The following is a 15,522-nucleotide window of genomic DNA, read 5'->3' on the forward strand; positions in this document are numbered from 1 at the left end:
AATTTTTAAGGGACACATAATTATTGTACCTCTTCATGGGGTACAGTATGATAATTTGAAACATATGTGCTCTGTGTTATGATGAGATCAGGGTAATTAGTATTTCTGCTCTCCTTAAACAATTATCATTTCTTTGTGTTGGGAACTTTCAATCCCTCCTCTTCTAGTTCTTTATAAAACATAGAATAAATTCTTGAAAGCTATAGTCATCCTACTGTGCTGTGGGAAACTACAACACCTTCCTCCCATCTAACTGCATTTTGGTTCCTGTTATCCAATCTCCCCCTTCCCTTCCTAGGCTCTAGTGACTACTCTTCTACTCCTCACTTTTATGAGACTGACTTTTTAACCTTCCACAGTGAACTCACTAAACCTCTTTTTGTCAAAGCTAGGCTAATGTTCTTCTTATAAGAGAATTTTAGGCTTGTTGCTAAATTTTCTCAAAATGCTACACAGATGCAAAGCCCCTGGTATATGGTAAGTACACAATAATGGGGTCTTCTTTCCCTTCTCCCCCTAAATTCTTTTCATATGTGGAGTCAGAAGGGTACAGTCATCAGATGTGATGTAGCAGTATAGAAAATGTTGCTATTAACTGCCTTCCTGCACAGAAGTCAGCTCCCAAAATCTGTGAAAATGCCCATCCAAAGACCCCAAAAGCAGCAGAGAAAACACCAGAATGGTTGCCAGTTCTAGCTCCGTCACACTCCCACTGGATGAGCTTGGGGAACTGTGTTTATCACCCAGGACATCAGTTTTCTCATCAGAAATTGGTCAGGATAAGGGCTAAGGGTCCTTAGCAATGGTGTGAGGCTTAAAAGTAATAATAGGTGAAAGAGAGGCCTCATTATTTCACGTGTTCCATCAAGAATTACAATGCTGCATTTCACAGTTGAATTCTTCTAGAGAGAGCTGAGCTTAATACCTGGTTCTGCCAAGTATGAACCTCAGAACTTTGGAAGAATGAGCTCACGTCTCTCAGCCTAGTCTCCTTATAACTACAATGGCAGTGGAGGAAAAGGTGGGGGATTTCTCCCTCTAAGAATATTACAAGGATTGAGATAGAAATTAAACATAAGCCCCGAGCATATGTCTTCTTCCTTTTAGGCACAATGGTTTGTTTTTAATACATTCGTCTAAGTAGCTGCTATATTTCCTCTTTATCAGACTAAAACTAAAAAGGCATTGCACACTGTAAACTTATTGTACAACCAAAGAATTTGCCCTGCATGATTCTCTCTCTCTCTCTCTCTCTCTCTCCATGTCTGTCTCTCTCAGTTAATTTAAAAATTTATTCTATTATTATAAAATAATGTAAACTCAAATCATCTGTTATTCTCCAATGCAACAGTTTAATTCTGCCAAGTGTAGCCACTGCCTTTCATGACTCCAGCTCTTTGCCCTGTAGGAGTATGCAAGACAGACAGGTCCCTACTGTCCTCAGCTGACATTCAAGCAGGGAGAAACAGCCAATGAGCAAACAAATCAAGCAAATGTCAAGTATTATCAGTGCTGTGATGAAAATAAAACCAAGCAATGGGACACAAAGACCCAGCCACACTAGATGAAGTAGGTAGGAAAGACTCATCTGCTGCCCCCAGAAAACATTTCATCCAAGATCCGGATGAAAAGAAAGCAATTCTACAGAGATCTGGGCACAGAGTATTTGAGGCAGAGGGTACAGCCAAGGCTGGAATCCTGAAAGGGAAAGAGCACATTATGATAGAGAAACAAGAAGAAAGTCCACATGTGTGGACTGTAATGAGCATGGGGACAATGATGCCAGGAGAAGTTGTTGACAAGAGAAAGGGTGAAACAGGAGTTTTTGTTCCAGGCCCAAACTCCAGTGTTCCATATGTCTAGTTGGGCCACTTGCCCCAGTACACCAAATAAAGAGGCCAGCAATGGTGAAGGTCAGAGAAAAGGGATTTAATTAATCTATGGAAGAGAAAATGCATGCATTTCAACCCATCTTCTTTACACAGACATTTGCTTTGGGTTTAAATAGAGGAGGGAGAATTGGGGAAAGGCGTGAGAGGCATGCATAATTATAAAACATTCCCAGTTGCAAATGTGTTTCAGTGGTCTTAGGTGGCAGTCACAAATGGTCAGATTGCTCATTGTCTCAGGATAAGTCATGCAGAGTCTTGTTATAATAAGAGAGTCTGTGCTTCTTGGCCTGTGGTCTGTCCAGTGGGGGCTCTGTTGTGCCTTTCCGTGGGAATCATTTCCATTGTAAAAATATTATCAGATCAGTCCTGTCCTTCCCAGATTCCAAGGTGGCTGCAGGGGAAAGAGATTCAAAACATAATACATGAGTATAAACATGGAGACCAAGATACCACACTTTCTTCTTGCTTTCAGCTAATTAATGGGCCCAAGTAGGGAGTCAGTGCCTTTTAGCAAAAGGAGCTTTTAAGTACCTGTTATGAGGGCTGGATAACAGCAGGCCTTCAGGGCTTTAGTGAGGGATGTGGGTTTTGTTAAGTTATAAAGGATGGTCACAGGAAGGGTCACCATTTTATAAGAACCAGCGTTAAGGAAAGACTACGAGCAGAAGCAGGGGGCCTAGTAGACAAGCAACTAGGATAAATTGAAGAGGAGAGGAACGGGCAGGTTGAGATGTGTCTCCGAGGAAGAGTTATCAGGGCTGGAGGGATTAGATGTGGGAATCCAGGGGACATGGGGAATCTGCAGTGACTCCTAGCTTTGACCTAATTAACTGACCAATGGGGAAGACTGGAAGAAGCCTGGGTTTAGAGGGGTGGAAAGAATGAGGAGAATTTGGAGGAATCAGAGGTCGATTTTGGCAATGTGACATCATCTGAAATGCCCATGAGACATCTAAGTGGAGATGAATGTCTAAGTACCACACCCAAGGACAAGAGGAGAGCAGATCTATGTGACTGAAAGTGGGTAACATGTGATTGGTTGAGCTCACCAAGAAAGAGAAGGTGCATGAAGAAGGGACCCACCACAGAGCTGTGTGACCTCCAACTTAGAGAGATTCAGAACAAAAGAAGGAGGAGCCAAAAAATAGAAAGCATCCACAGGGAGGTGACCACTGCATGAAGCAACATGAATGTCACCTATGATGTGGACAAGTGGAAGTACTGACTATATCACCTGCCTCTGGAGAAAAGTATTTGAGATCATAGGACAGTCATGGATGTCCAGTACTTTTCCTGCTGAACCACTGGAGAAACAAGTAATCTCAAGAGAAGCCCATAAGCCCTGTCACAGAGGCTGCCACTGATCACATGACTTTCTCTCCAACTTCCACCCACACAAACCTGGCCCTGTGGGACTTGCCAGAGTTTTCCCAGCCTGGTGGGCTCAAGCAGGCTGACTCAGACTGAAAAGATTACATCTTTCTGGCTTAAGTTCTATATTGTACAGAATTATAAGAGGCTTTCCTAATCATTGTTCATTTATTTTTAAGAGCAATGTATCATGGGTATTTCCCAGAAAATAAACAATCCAGGCATCTTATGTTCGTGTTTTATGATCTGTCATCCACATCAAACAGTTTTTCAAAGCTATTAGTAGTACTGGGAAGTTAATTCTAGGAAATTTTTAACTTTGAGAAGCATGTGAGCTAAACTTCTTGGAAGCATTGAATATATAAATGCTGATCTCAAAGTTAGATTTTTTTGTTGATAAAGAGTTCATTTGCTCTTTTCTTATGTGATTTTGAGAAACCCCAAGTGAAAGCTATTTGCATTAATTAAAATTATTAATATCACAAATTTGACCCTAAGTGCTTTCTCTTTGAGAATTAAAAAAAAAGATTCTCACAAAATTGTAGAAAGAGATATGGCTCTGTCACCATGGTAGCAAATAGACGGGAGCAGGTTTTAAACTCATACAATTGGTCTACCACAACTTGCCTTGGTGAAGCTACTTTTGGAAGCCAGCTAGCCATTGTCAGCCCCTCACTTCTGAAAGCCAGTCAAACAGGGACAAACCACTCCCAGAAAACAGAACCCTTGAGAAAAAACACAACCAATCAAACTCAAATACTGCACTTCTACAAGTGACATTGACCTCATCTGGTACCTAAAAGTCCATTGATCCCTGAACTCCTGCTTCCCAAAGGCCCTGGAGAAAATAATCAGACTGAGAGAAAATCATCTAAGATGGCTGACCCTTACTCTGAGAAGTAGATTCAACTTTTTCTTTTGAAGTTAGGTACTGCATGATGGCCTCATCATCTCGTGAATTCTCAGCATCTGTGTATGTTTAAGTGGTGGGAGGATCCACTAATACATGGATTCATCACACTTATTTCTGTATTTGATGCTAGGAACACAAAGGAAAACAGGATACAACCCAGAGGAAGCCCTAGAACAGCAAACGCTTGACTAGACCATGGCCTGATAACCACAATACCAGAAGAACATGGCAAGGGCTACAGCGGTCCACAGGAGGACTATTAAACTTGGTCTTGGAGAGGAAGGCCAAGGAAGAATAACAAAGACGATGTTTAGGTTGAAGTTTCTATAATAAATATGAGTTTTTCAGACAAAGACAAATGGGAGGGAGAACTCTAGGCTGAGAGGCAGTATGAATACAAACATGGGACCAAGAAAAAGCATGCCAGGTTCAAAGACATAGAGAAGTTCCACGAACAAGAGCTCTCTAGAGAGGGTGAGATGGGAAGGAGCAGCCAGGTCTACGAGGGCCCCCAGGCCACTTCTGGAAGCTGAGTTCAATTTCCTAAAGATTCGCCCTTCTCGTGATAACAAAGCATTAATAGTATCCTGGATTATGGTGAGGATTAAATGAAACAATGTATATAAATGTAAAACTTTGACACACATGATACATCAAGCAAGAATATGTATGATTTTTATTGGAATTTTACCAGATTTTGTCCTGAAGATTTTGAGGTGCAGGGGAATGAGTTCATTGAATTTGTGTTTTAGAAAGGGCTTCTTCAGGCATCCTGGGAAGGCTGCAAAATGCCTGAATCATTTCTTTTTGAAAAATTCAGGAATAATACAGGTTGAGCATCCCTATCCCCCAAATTGAGAGTCTGAAATGCTCCAAAATCCAAAATTCTTTGAATAATAATGTGATACCACAATTGGAAAATTCCATACCATAAAATCTTCTTTAATGTGCAAAATTTTTAAAAATATTATGTAAAATTATCTTCAGGCTATGTGTATATGAAACATAAATGAATGTTTTGTTTTGATTTAGTTCCCATCCTCAAAATATCTCATTATGTCCCTGCAAATATACCAATATCTGACAAAATCAGAAATCTGAAACACTCTGGTCCCAAGCATCTCTGATAAGGGACACTCAGTCTGTAGTAACAATAGCACAAGCTAAGTACATCTGTTAACATGTATTCACTCATTAATCACAGCAATCCTGAGACACGAAGATAAATACCTGTGGACAGGTATTTATTATCCCTGTTGAAGAGACCAAGAAAGGAAAATAGAGTAACCCAAGGAAGCAGAAGTTTCTGGGCTGTATAAAAATAACTGAAGCATTCACCCAGGTAGACACCAGGCAATAATCTGAAGGTGGAGTAGCTTGTGTTTTGGTAGGTGGGAGCCAGGGAAGCACTCGTGCTCTCATTTGTTTCTTGGATGACACGAGCTGAGCATCTCTGACTTGGCAGGCATGCCAGCAATGTTGGTCCTGCTCTTACAGCACTTCCAACAATAACAGCTAGTTTGTACGAAGCACCTGCTAGCTGCTGGGTTCTGTTCTACTCACTTCACTCCTAAGAACTGCTTCTTGTTGTATGGGGGAAGGAGAGAATGTAGAAATGAAGTTTCATTTAATTTTTATTTTATAATGTTTTTATTAGCATATATTAGTTGTACGGGGGGATTAGTTTGACATTTCCATCTATGTGTACAATGTACCCTGGTCTGGTTCATGCCCTCAATTATTCTCCTTCTTCCCCCTCCCCTTTTTTTTATTATATTATTGTTGTGCTGGGGTTCACTATGACATTTACAAAAGTGCTTACAATATACCTTAGTCCAGTTCACCCCTCCATCATTCTCCTTTATCCCTACTTTCCCCATTCCTGGAATAGTTTCAACAGGTCTCATTTTTCCATTTTCACACAAGTACATAATATTCCCACCATATTCACCCTCCTACACCTTTTCCTTCTCTCTCCCCCCCCCACTCGTATCAACCCCCCACTAAGAACTGCTTTAATACTCCCAAAACAAACCTATGGGGAAGGTAATGTTATTTGCCATTTTACGAAAAGGATCGGGGTAACCGGAAGCCCTGCCCATGCTCAAAGCGGTAGTAATGTGGAGACCTGTGGGATGAAGACGACTGGAGGGGTGATGAAAGCACTTCAGGCGCAAGGGAGGCCACTTGTAGACACTGTAAGTGGGAAAGACCCTGCACGTCTGGGAACCAGAGAAAAGATGCATGAGCAGAAGGGAACACTTTCCAGGAAAGACTCCACGTGGATTCCACGGTGCATCTCTCTGCAAGACAAAAAGAGCACATTGCTGCCCAGCACCTGTGCTGTGGCTTTCTGTCCAGGGCCCTGTGTCAAGCGCTTGCCAGGTTTCTGGAGGACCCCGACCGCATCCAGCCCAGGGCCAAACTGGACAGTGTGGTGTGAAGCAGAGCTACCACTCTGTGTCTGTTCTGCTGTGGCTGTGGCTCTGGTCAGGGGCTGCATTATCTGAGCACAGTTCACAGGAAATTCTGGAGCACAGGAATTAAGGTCACTGGCCAAAGCTGGGAGAAAGAAGAGAGGACCGGAGGCAGGAGTGAGCAGTTATATTTAAAGTGTGGCATGCACTTTGCACATATGATTGGCCCTTCAGCTGCTTTAAGCATCCCTGTGTGGAAAGAACTGTGAGCCCCTCATCACCATTGAGTGAAAGAGACTTAGCCAGGCTGTGACTCACCAAAATGACTAGGAAGTAAACATGGCTTCCTGCATGGAAGTGCTTCCTTACAAAAGCTGATGCTTAGAGCCCAGAGATGGTTCTGCCCCAAACACAGAGACCCACCCTGATCCATGACTGTCCACTCAAAGCACTGTAATGAAATGCAAGGGTGACACAGGAAATGGAAAAGGCAGAGCATGGTGGGAAAGGCAACCAAACTGAACTAGAGGGCAAAGGGTCTGGTTTCTATTCTCGCTCTGCCTTTTTTACCAGAAAAACGGCCTTGAAAATGTACCTCGGATCTTGTGTCCAGCAGAAGAAGAATTTAAGCAAGATGCAAAGATTCAGTATTGCCAACAAAAAGTAACAGTAAAATTTTATTAGGAAAGCCTCACTGTCAACAGACCAAAAGCAGGTTGTCGGGAGGTAAAGAGATATTTCCTGTTTCCCACGCAGGAAACGGGACAAAAGCTCAAAATGGTGGCTCTCTTCTCCTCGTTTTACACTAGAGAGCTGGGGGAACACCCGTGGTCAAAGGTGTAAGGAAATATAGGCCCCAAAGTGACCACGTGGAGAGGAGTGATCTGGCCAAGAGATTCTTTATTGCCGGGTGGGAGAGGGAGAGAGCAGAGAGCCAAGAGAGAGAGGGAGAGAGGGGCAGGGGCTTAAATACCCCTCAGTGGGACTCAGCATGATCTGATTGGTTAGGATCTTATGGCTCATGCTGATTGGAGGTTGGGGCAGAAGGAGAATTCAAGCTGGACTTGAGGCAGGACCGTGACCCAGGAAAACAGAAGCTTAAGGGTGCAGTAAGAACTGAAACCCATCGGCGCCATTATTGCCAACATTCCTCCCTTTTTTGTTTGTTAAGGAAGGGGGGCGTTGTGTTCACTCTGGCTTCTTCGAGCTGGCAAGGGGCAGCATAGGGGAAGGGAGGGTTAGTTGGCAAACAATGTTGGGGTGCTGAGCCTCATGATGGTGTACACCCAGGTTCCAAAAATGAAGATTTCCTCTTCCCTGAAGTTGATGAAGGTCCCTTACAGCCACAGGTCATAAAGAGTCTCAAGCCAATCCTCCGACCTCCGCATGGTGGGTATCAGCCAACTATCCTCGCGATTTGGAGAGGTTGGTATCCCTGGAGGTACAACTGGTTAAATTTTTGATTAGCAGGAGCAGACATGTAGTATGATACAAGGAAGGAAGCTTAAGAATAGGAGAGCAAGGACACAGGCATTAGGATGGGCATTGGCCAGGAGAACCACTGTGAAATGTTGTTCTCTAGACAATTTCAGGAGTCCTCCAATGCCCTTCTCCATTTTCTAATTGTTTCTTGAGAGGTGCCACCATTGGGGGATCCCATTGAGCTTGACAGCAGTGGGTGTTGTGAGAATGACCAGATGAGGGCTGGTCCATCTCTCCCAATGGAGAGAGTAGAAGATCCTTTTGGAGAACAAAATGCCCTGGTTTAACAGAAATTGTTACAGGGTGGGGCAGGATCTGTTCTGCATGCTCTCTGAGAAGTTCACTGAGAAGGCAGGTAGTCAGCCAGAGGAGCAGAGTCTGTTGGAGGCAAGTTTTTCTAAGAGAAAGGGGTGGCCACACATTATCTAAGACCCAAATAGGAATATTAGGAGGAGCATAAAAAGGTGTCTGTTCAGGGACTACATACCTAGGGATCTAAATTCTGCAAAATCCTATAACTGCCAGGAAAGCTGTAAGCTGTCTTATGGTATGGGGGTTGGGAAATGGAAGATTAGGTTGATGCATTTATGACTCAGGGAGTGAGTCTGTCCCTTTTAGGCCACACCTAGGTAGATGACCTGTGGGAGGCAGGGACTGTCAGGATTTAAATGTAATACTCTTGAATAAAAGAGAGCTTTAGCTCATTATTTTATATAAATTGACACTTTTAACCTTTTAAATGTTTGTACCATATTTAGATAAAGTATAACATAACACTGTTACAAGGTGGTCATTTAAGACACATAAGCAAATATGTAAATGAACCCTGATTTAGTAGTACTTAAAGCTTGACAAGATCAGCAGAAAACACAAATAATTTCTTTGATAAACTCCTTCTCTGTAGTGTTTTTTTGTAGATGTTACTCAGAGCAGAACAATATTAAGATAACCTTGTTATTTCATAGACAGAGGATTTGATTTAGTTTGACATGACCCTAAAAATCTTTTAGGCAACTCTTAGATTATATTCAACTTTAACTTTATCACACATCGAAGTTTTTTATTATACACTTTTAAACTTACTCAGACCTTCATACAACATACTAAACCCTTTGATGGTTTGTCCTCAGCTTTCCAATTTGAAACAATCTTTAGGACAAACCCTTCTTTACAAAATCCTTTCTCATCCAAAAAACCATTCCTTTTCTCTTTAACTTCCCAAAAAATACATTTATTACCTTTTCAGTTGTTTACTTTGTAACTTGTATTTTAAAATTAACTTTTATAAGAATTTTAAATTGATGATAGGCATGAGGCCTCATGTCCCTCAGGCTTGAGGGGATATTGTTTTGGGTGTGGAAACTGTGAGGGATTTTTGAGTTTTATTTGAATAGGGAGGGCTGTCCTGGCTCACCCTACACTCATCTCATCAGTCCACACTGTGGATTCTTCTTTGTTCCTGAAGGAGGGGGCAGCAGAGATAGCTGCCTGGGGGAGGAGAATTTGAGCTTTTAATTGAGACAGTAAATCCTGTCCCAGCAGGGACTCTGGAGTTTCAGGTACTATGGGGAAAGAGTGGCAGAAGAGGAGGTCTCCCCAAGAGCAGGCCAGAGGCCAGGTAAACTAGCGCTCTAGGGGCTGGCCAGATTTGCCCCGAATGATAACTTTTGTCATTGGACTGGAGACCAGGAGAAAAAGGTAAAATAGAGAAACAGGCTCCACTGTCTAGGAGGAAAATGACCTTTGGTTTTTCTGCCATTTTGGCTCCTCAACACTGATGCCAAGAAGTGAAGTGTGGACAGGAGGCTGGGACCCATCACCCATCAATCCATAGGAGGTGGCACCTCGCCTTCCATCTGGTGACGGGGGCACTTAGACCTCCAGTGGTTACCCTTGCAGAGGGCAGGGTCCCGGCTGGGGACGGGGCTGTCTCCTGGGCTGTCCCCCCTTAAGCATTCTCTGCAGAAGTGCCCCTCCTGTCCACCATGGTAGCAAGTTCAGTATACAGGCCCCAGTGGGGTGGGGTCCTCTCTGAGAGCAGCAATGAGGCCATGGTGTCTCTTATCTTTTTCTCTCCTGTTAGTAAGGTCCCGGACATACAGACATAGCCATAAATACAGACATGGCTAGCTGTATTACTTGGTTCATTGACTTTTCCCTTCAGCCACAGTCTGAGTTTTTATGAATATCTGGGGCTGACTGTTAGAAATTTATCTTTGAGGAGAACCTCTCTCACCTGTGACTCTGAGTCCATCGTGGCATGCTTTCTGATAGGTTGTTGCTGTAAAGTAAAGTTGTTATTTTACATTGACACCTGACACTCTGGAAAGCAAGTCTCTGAACTGTTCTGGGCCTCAGTTTCCTTGCTTAAAGAATGAGGGATCTGTTCCAGGTTAAACTACGTTTTTCCACTATGAGATGGCTGAAGTGACATTAATGCCACTTATCTTCTTCACTTTTTTTTTTTTTTTAGTAATGCTGGGGAATTGAACCCAGGGCTTTGCACATGCTGGGCAGACATTCTCCCATTGAGCTACTTCCTCAGCCCCAAATATTATTATTTTTACTTTGGCTGTACTGGACTTGAACTCAGGACTTTATGCTTGTAAAGTGGCACTCTACTGCTTGAGCCATATAATCATTTCCAACCTGAGTGGCCTGGACCCGAACTCATTCCTTTTCCAATGAGATAAGAGTCTGGTCTAGTAGAAGCAAAATATCCTTTCATGTCAGTTGAAAGGTTTGGATCATAGAGTTAAAGGCTTGAATGTATTTGGGCATCAGTACAGCTGTTTAGATGTTTTTAAATTTCCCTTAGATCTGATAACTGGAAGGGGACATACGATTTGTCTTCTTCCTACCATTGCCTGTTGGAGAGGGAAGCACTCATTAAGAGGTTCTGAGTACTGGGGTGGCTTAGAAGGTAGAAATTTGTATAGGGGACCTCAGTTTACTTTTTTACTTTTATAGAAAAGGTCTAATTGGAGTATGGTATTGTAATTTAAGGAACCCTGTGAAGGCCACTTCTCTTGGTCACCCAAGGCATACTGAGGCCAACCTCAGTACAAAGCTCCCAACATCTACCAGCCAGAAGACTGGAAGACGCAGGTCCCATCTAGAAAGAACAAAACGTTAAGATCCTGTCTTTTAGCTAACAGCAGGCAGCCTCTTCACCAAATGTAAGGAAATATAGGCCCCAAAGTGACCACATGGAGAGGAGTGATCTGGCCAAGAGATTCTTTACTGCCGGTGGGAGAGGGAGAGAGCAGAGAGCCAAGAGAGAGAGGGAGAGAGGGGCAGGGCCTTAAATACCCCTCAGTGGGACTCAGCATGATCTGATTGGTTAGCATCTTATGGTTCATGCTGATTGGAGGTTGGGGCAGAAGGAGGGTTCAAGCTAGACTTGAGGCAGGACCGTGACCCAGGAAAACAGAAGCTTAAGAACGGTGCCATTATTGCCAACAAAAGGTCATGGGTCTGGGTGGCTGAGATGGCATTAAAACAGGGAGGGGTCATTTTGGCCCCTGGGGTGATTTCCTGGACTTGGGTCATTGTCTTGTTAAGAGAGACATTGAGTAATCTACTCGGTCCTGCTCTAATTGATGGAGAACTTCTGTTTGAAAGTCCTAGCCTTGCTTTATCTAGCTCCTAGGTCTTGATGTTAGGCTTCAGGGGAGTAGCTAACTTCCAGGCATCCTGTGACAGCCCCTGACCACCAGATCTTAAACAGAGATTGGTGGAGTTGGGAAGGTGAATTACAATTTTTCCTTTCTTCCTCTTGTGGCCACTGTTATGCTACCCGCCACCTCTCACAAGGTTTTCAACCCAGGGCTTTTCTCTATGCCTCTGGGCCTTGACCTACCTGTCTGTGAAACTGGGGAGTGGTGTTGTGATTATGTTCCTGGGGTGCTGTGAGGATCCTGTGAAACAAAGCCTATTAATTCCTAAACTGTGTTTGCTGGCTTCATGGCCTTAGGAGGGTGATCAAATCCTTGGTGCCTCCTCATTCTCCTCTGTAAAATGGGCACAATAGTAGTTCCTTCTTTGTGGAGCTATTTAAGATTAAAGTAATAGAGAAATAATGTCGCCATTTTGTGAATCGGTGGCCAAAATGGCAGCCCCACCCTTAACAGAAATTCCCGAGCTCCAAGACAGCCTCACCCCTACCTGAGACTACTGCGCACGCGCTAACTTCCTCACGCTCCTTCTAGAAAAGCCACGCCCAGCCCAGGGTCTGTGCTGCGTCACCTTTCCCCGGCCAGCCTGGCAGTTCAGCCTGCCATTAAACCTTGCTCTTGGACGTGGTGAGCTTTCTTTGTGAGCGGCGTTTTTCCTAACATAAAGGACATGATGTCATAAAGTGTTTGAGCAGTGCTCCTCCCCCTCGTTATGGTTGCTCTAACTTCCATCATTATTATAAAGAGTGAGTCCAGGGTTAATGCATGATGGGTGCTTGAAAAATACTTACATGGTTCAGATTTGGCAAAGAAGAAAAGAGAGATTAGGGCAAGGGTGAGGAAAGTTGGAAATGAGAGAGAGAGAGGAAGGATGGGGTAGGGGCTTTGCTTCCTCCTCTCAACAAGGGTGCAAGCCTGAATGAAAATGAAGGACACACCTGCCCTTCCCCCACAACCCTGCCTCTTCCCCCACTTCCCCGCTCCACACACTCTCAGGGGTTTTATTCTCTGATCTTTCCCTTGTTCCAGTGAATTCTTCATTGACATCCCCAGCAGGGAGCCCGGCTCTGTGGAAGTGCCATGATTTTAGAAGGCAATGATTTTAACAAGGTAATGGAACAAAACTCTCTGGCAGCAATTTGCCAAGCTATGGTAAGTGTTTCTGAAGAAAAATGGCATCCTAGGAGCTGTGAGAGGCACTAACCCTCCATGCAGCCAGCCAGAAAAATAAAGAGACATCTTACATCGCTTAGCCCCTCTGTAATTGCGTCCCTGCCTATAACTCTCTTGTTCTGACTTCTCAGGCACATGGAAGAGGGACTAAAATATCCCGAATCTATAGGGAACTCAAAAAACTCAACCCCCAAATAATCAACATCCCAATGAAGAAACGGGCACATGAAGTAAACAGAGAATTTTCAAAGGAAGAGGTACAAATGCCAGTAAATATAGGAAAAATACTCAACTCCCCTGGCTATAAAAGAGATGCAAATAAAAAATACACTCAGATTTCATCTCACCCTGGTTAAAATGGCCAGAATCACGGATAATAACAACAACAAATGCTGGCAAGGATGCAGTGAAACAGGAACCCATACACTGCTGATGCGAATGCAAATTAGTACAACCATTATGGAAAGCAGTATGGAGATTCCTCAAAAAGCTAAAGATAGAACTGCCATATGAGCCAGTGATACCGCTCCTGGGCATCCACCCAAAGGAACTTAAGTCAGGATACAATAGAGACACTTGCACACTGGTGTTCATCACAGCACTCCGTAAACAACCCAGATGCCCTACAATTTATGAATGTGCTTTGAAATCATATAGACAGATTAGTATCAAGGATCTAACATGAAGTTCACTGTGTGAGTGTGGGTGAGTGGGTTCACCCCTCAACTGAGGCAGGCTAGAAGTAGAAAATTTTGGGGCTCATCTAGGTAGCCTGGAGATGGGCTAGACCACACTGACCTGGCTGGGAAGCACCCATGGCTCTCCCCACTCAGTTCATTATTGGGTGGGAAACTTCTGGGCCTGCCCTCCCATGGGGTAGTGTGAGTTTTAAAGCACCTGATAAAGAAAAGCACGGACTCTCTCTGCCAACGAACTCCACCTGGCCACCATGCCCTCTTCTTCTTCCCTTTTCTCACCTGGCAGACTAGGTGACTCCCCTTTTCCCAATAAAGCTACCCTACCTCACCCCATCCATGTGCTCTGCTTGGATTTTTCCATTTGGAGCACAAAAACCAGGATCTTCTGATCACAACCTCCATTCCCCTATCTGTAAAATGAGAATATGGATTCTTGTGAGGCTTAAGTAAGACAAAGGAAAGGAAGATGAATCAGTCCAACCTCACAACCTGGTACTTGTGAATCCAAATCCTGATCAGGGAGGAGGGGACAACTTTGGAACCCATCTGCTTAGAGCTCAGGAGTTCCTGTTTATGTGCAAAGCAGCGTGCATGACTGTGAGCTTTGATCCACAGGAAGATCTGACAGTCTTTACAATGCTCCAAAAGATTCACGACACTCCCTCTTCCCAAATGCTATAAGGATCCTTGTTGTCTTTGTGTGGTTTGGGATCTCTTGCTTGGTTGCACTGATAAGCATCCCACGGTCACATAAAATTTATAGGGAACCATTGGTATAAGCAGAGCCCCCTAAACCAACGGAGCAAACCAAAATGGAGCTACTTTCACTTGTCTGGTCCTAATTGGGCCTTGAGTTCCTCATGGCAACATTTATGGGTGCTTTGGAAGGCCTGCAATTCCCAATGAGCAGGTGAATGCATTTTCCTGCTGCTCTTCATGGTTCCTTACTTGTTTCTGATCAGTGTTCCACCCTCAGCCACCTTTGACTTAGTTCACTTTGACCTTGCTGATGACTCCATAAGGCAGAGTCTAGGGCACCCTCACCCCTGTTCATTTGCCAACATTCAGTGCTCTGGCAGCACACACATTTGGTCTGCCCAGTGAGGAGCATAGACCCTCTTCCACTGCCCCAAACCCTTCAGCCAGCCTCTCACCCTTCAGGCATCTTTAACTGGCATGCCCCAAATGCTTTCAATCTCTGATGGACATGAAGGGTTTCAAAGGCAGAATTGGGTTTTGACCTCCTCGTTTGCGAATGCTGCAGGGTGCTCTTGTACTTCACCTTAGCATACAATATCTCATTGTTGTGGTTCGAATGTGTCCTCCAAAGTTTGTATGCTGGAAACTTCAATCCCAAATTCATACATTGATGACATTTGCAGATGAGGCCTTTGAAAGGTAATTACAGTTAGATGAATACATGAGGTAGTGTCCCCATGATGGCATTTGTTTTTGTTTTTAATTTTTATATCTCTTTTGATTCATTTATTCTTATGTGCATGCAAAATGATGGCATTTGTGACTTTATAAGAGAGACCAGAGCACAGACACTCCTCCCATGCATATTTCTCTGTCCTTCTGCCTTTTGACATGGGATGACAAAAGAAAACCATGTTACATATCAGTGTCAAGCTTGTGGGCTTCCCAGCTTCCAGAACCATGAGCCAAATAAATATTTGTTCTTTATAAATTACACGGACTCAGGTATTCTGTTATAGTCACACACACCAAAAAAAAAAAAAAAAAAACCAGGCTAAGACACTTGTCTTGAGGCCTTGGCAGAATATAAGGTCAGACTATGTCTGTTTTTAAAAGAAAACTTAAACAAAAAACCACGAGAATTTACTACCAGAAGGGGTAGGGGAAGAGACAGGGAGGCATCAGAAATAGCTTCCTAGA

At 43.6% G+C, this 15,522-nt stretch overlaps 1 protein-coding gene across 1 annotated transcript in view; it reads right to left on the minus strand.

The window, feature by feature from the left end:
• Positions 1-1,989: 1,989 nt before the first annotated feature.
• Positions 1,990-15,522, minus strand: part of Drd1 (dopamine receptor D1) — a 208,703-nt gene continuing 195,170 nt past the window's right edge. Inside the window, exon 4 of the mRNA XM_074058659.1 lies at positions 1,990-2,283. Within this exon, the coding sequence (XP_073914760.1) occupies positions 2,253-2,283 (31 nt within the window). The 3' untranslated portion in view covers positions 1,990-2,252. The remainder of the gene's footprint in view (positions 2,284-15,522) is intronic.

This window comes from Castor canadensis, chromosome 16, assembly GCF_047511655.1.
Source record: "Castor canadensis chromosome 16, mCasCan1.hap1v2, whole genome shotgun sequence".
Taxonomy (NCBI): domain Eukaryota; kingdom Metazoa; phylum Chordata; class Mammalia; order Rodentia; family Castoridae; genus Castor; species Castor canadensis.